Here is a 3,877-nt window from a genome sequence, read left to right as displayed (position 1 = left end):
CCTACTGCACGCTCATCTCTGCAGCTGCTTCTTCCGGGAGCCCAATGAAACAAGCAAAGCAGGAGCGACGGCTCCCATTCTTTTTCAGATTAAAAACCCCGACTTCCAAAAAGGCAAATCACCTTAGCCGAGAGCACGTGATGACGCCGAGATAGAGCAGAGCATCATGGGAGACATTGCTCACGGGCTGCTTCATATCCAGCACAGCGCCATACACAGAGAAGTTCCATACATATTTTCTCAATTAATATTCAAGAGAATGTTTGGCAACCCTCACTTTGGCTCCTAAAGACAGACGGTTTGGAGACTATTACAGGCAAGCCTGATCAGAATGGACCACAAGTAACCCTATATAACATTCTTAATTGGTGGACTATAGAAAAGTCACATACTATGCATGATCCCATCCTATATAATTTTGATATGTAGGAAGGATTACAAATGGAGGCCACCTAAAATTGAGATGCAGATTTAAATCTAGATGACATATCCAAGTCCCAAGCTCTTCATACAAAGAATGGCATTATTTTTCCTCCCTAGAGAAAGAGAGATTATTTAGGAAATAGAACCCTAAAATTTAAAACTTTAAACCAAAAAAGTCAAAAGGGGGAAAAAATCAAGGCTACAAGTACATTTACTGGTATACTCTATACTACAACAGAAAAAAATATTTTAAAAGCTGCCTTAAGGCCCACTTATGAAAGCTAATTGAACTACATTAGTACATTTATAAAGAAAAATGAAAAGGACTATACGCTAAGATGGGTGATGTTTTGGCACTTTGCAAAGTGAAAAAAATAAAGATCTAAAAACTTATTTCTGTGTGTCTATGTGTGCTTTATTAAATAGATCACATTTAATGTGCATTGCATGCGTGCCTATGTGTACACTCTACATATGAATACACAGATATATTTGCATAGAGCTACCAGTATTTACTTGTATGCATATACACATTCTTTGTAAGTCTGGTATTTCATTTTGTGTGTGTGGATATGTTTTGCCTGCATGTATGTTTGCACACCACATGCCGGTACTGCCCTTGGAGGCCAGAAGAGGGTATTAGACAGCCTGGAACTGAGTTCCAGAGAGTTTCTAGTTGTCATATGTCCTGAGAATCAAACTCAGGAGGTCTAGAAGACCAATCAGTACTCTTTAAGGTACACATAGAGTTTTATTGTTCAATTGTGACGGTTTCAGGTACACGCCTGATTGTCAACAAGAATTCTAATCTCTGACATGCTAAATATCTCCATAAACAACCAAGTAGATTAGAGAATTAGATAATCAATAGCATCATGAAGATGGGTGATGATTTGATGTTGAAGCCAAGGTACTGGATGCTACCCTTTCCTTGAACGTTGGTAACTCGGGTTCACCGCGTGGTTTTGAGTCAGAGTACGTAGGCTAGCTGGATGAAAAGTGACGGAACCCGGGTTGAAAAGGAGAAGGCTCTGCCTGTTTTTCAACACAGCTCTTCCACATGTGAGGCACATCCCTGTGGTTCTGAGTAATCGAGGTTATAATGAAATTCACCGTGTTGTCGTTTGCTGGGGCGTAGATTCTCTGCGAGTCCATGTGGAGAGGGGACACCTCATTTACGGGAGCAGGGCGATGCCTTAGAATTTCTTCAGGGGGTCTATAAGAGCTCGATGTCGCCAGAGAAAAGTCCCTTCTGATTCTGTCCATTGTATCAGAATCTCCCTGGGCAGTAGAAGGCTTCTGTCTCAGATAGACGTTTGAAATGCTGGACCTGGACAGGAGATTGCTCTCGCTGGTTTGAACAGCTACACCGAAACTGTGGTCGTCCATGTTGTCCAAGTCTGGACTGAAATGTTTGTTCTTAAAACCTGGAAGTGATGGGGCCTCCCCCCGGGAAGCAGTCTTTATCCCAATTCTCCTTTTCATTCTCTCTATAAGATGGGGACAGTCGCGCAAGAAGTTTGGATTCTGATAGAACTGTAACTTACATGAGGGAGAGACTCCTTTTTCTTCAGCCAGGAAGACAGGGAGCGATGCAGATCTCTGGAAATTCTGCCTCAACTTCCTGAATCCGTACAGATTCAGCTGCCGGACCAAACTCTTCATACTATCCGTTTCAAATATTCGGAAGGGGGCCTTTCTCTCCAACACCTCCCTTTTGAAGAGTTCTTCATTGATGACTATGTAAGTCCCGGCCTCGTCCCACCAAATAGATTTAAATTTATCACTTCCCACTATTTTCCAAAGCTTTCTGGGAAAGGTCATCGAGAATAAATTACTGTCTTCATCCGGCTCGGAGGCACAGAGGGTATGGGGCGGCCTCTTTATCAAGAACCGCTGAGCCAGGACCTGAAACGCACTCTCCTCGATGATAGCCCACAAGTCTGAGTCCCCCTGACCTGTGTCCTCACACAGAGGGCGGCTGGAAGGGGTCTCTGGATCAGCTGACACGTCATGAGGGGAAGAAGCGTCCGGGATTTCTGAAGAAGCTTCCGGGATTTCCGAAGGTGCCTCTGCCATTTCCTGTAAAGTGGACACTTCACACTACCTGCACATACCCCACGTCTGAACCGGCTTTGTGCTCTGCAGCTTCCAGCGGAGCTTCGGGAGTCCTGCAAACAGGAGTAGGCGATGACATCACAAAGGTCAGTCTGAGGGCTGTGACGTCACAGAAGGGCTTTGGGCTCCTAGGGTTCCCGGAACAGCATTATGCCCGAAGCTGTTCTGTCCTACGCAGAAATGTTCCCCGTGAAGCGAAAGGTTACCAACTGGAGATTTCAAAATCTCATTCCTAAAGACGCTTCCTTTTTTCCTTCTTTTTTAATTACACGTTTTATTATTTGAAACAATTTGAAATTTAAATATATTTTGGTCATATCCTTCCCCTGCGTGTCTGTCCAGATCCCCTTCCTCCCTACCCAGCCAACTTTAAGTTCTTTCTAAAAAAACCCAGTACAACAACAAAAATCCCCAAAGCCAAGGAAACAAAACTATCCCCCAAAAAATAAAAATAAAAATAGAAACAAACCACCAAACTATAACCGTGTTGGTCAACTACTCCTGAACATGAGGCCTGCCTGGAGTGGTTGATAGGCCCACTGGCACTCCATCGGGGAAAGCCAGATTTTTTTTCCTCTCCGTCGGGTACAAAGGACATTTCATTGTTAGCCACCTCTTCCTAGTCCAACCAGAACTCTGAAGCTCTGCGTCATCTCTCCAGCCCCGGCAGACTTACATTTTCATATAGAATATTTTTCCAGCCCTGATACACTTCATTCTTAGATATAATATTTTATATATGTAGATACATTTATGTAGTGATATATCATATATATAGTGATAAATGGCTGTACATATACATAGGTTTAATTGTATTTGCAAAAATAAGAAAAAACGCTAGCATTATGAGCCAAAATGAATGAAAATGGTTTAGAGTATGGCTGATGGGGTGGAATTGAGATTCTGATTAGTGTACATCTTTGAAAATACATACTTTCTCCCGACCATCTATTTTATAGAGCTATGCCCTTGAAATCACAAAAATATGTTTAAGGCAAGCAAATGACAAAGGCAAGCCCTAAAAACAAAACTCTGAAACAGGCAAACCCGCCTGCATGCCAAACTCATGACGTCATCACAAAAGGGGAAAGAGGTGTTTGGAGTGGGCTGATCACAAAACACAGGGCTCTAGGCTCCGGCTCATTAGCTTCTACTAAGAGCAAACACAGCACGTAGTCCACAGAGTGACAGATGCCTAAATCATCTGACAAACAGCCTGGTGCTGCCGGCCACGGCGGGTGAAGACAGTAGCTGTTCACCCGATCCATGATTGCCTTAAGGACAACCTGAAAGGAAGACAGTTTCACAAGTGGACCAAATCAGTCATTTCTGCCCA

The 3,877-nt window shown here is 43.3% G+C and overlaps 1 protein-coding gene across 1 annotated transcript; it reads right to left on the bottom strand.

The window, feature by feature from the left end:
- Window positions 1-1,296: 1,296 nt before the first annotated feature.
- LOC126511777 (heat shock transcription factor, Y-linked-like) lies at window positions 1,297-2,502 on the bottom strand. Its single transcript, XM_050159162.1, is given in 1 exon segment — window positions 1,297-2,502. A coding segment is annotated over 1 exon segment (1,206 nt).
- Window positions 2,503-3,877: the final 1,375 nt, after the last annotated feature.

This window comes from Alexandromys fortis, unplaced genomic scaffold, assembly GCF_014885135.2.
Source record: "Alexandromys fortis isolate MF-2015 unplaced genomic scaffold, M_Fortis_MF-2015_v1.1 scaffold_65, whole genome shotgun sequence".
NCBI classification, from domain to species: Eukaryota; Metazoa; Chordata; class Mammalia; order Rodentia; family Cricetidae; genus Alexandromys; species Alexandromys fortis.
This window is presented reverse-complemented; position numbering and strand designations above follow the sequence as displayed.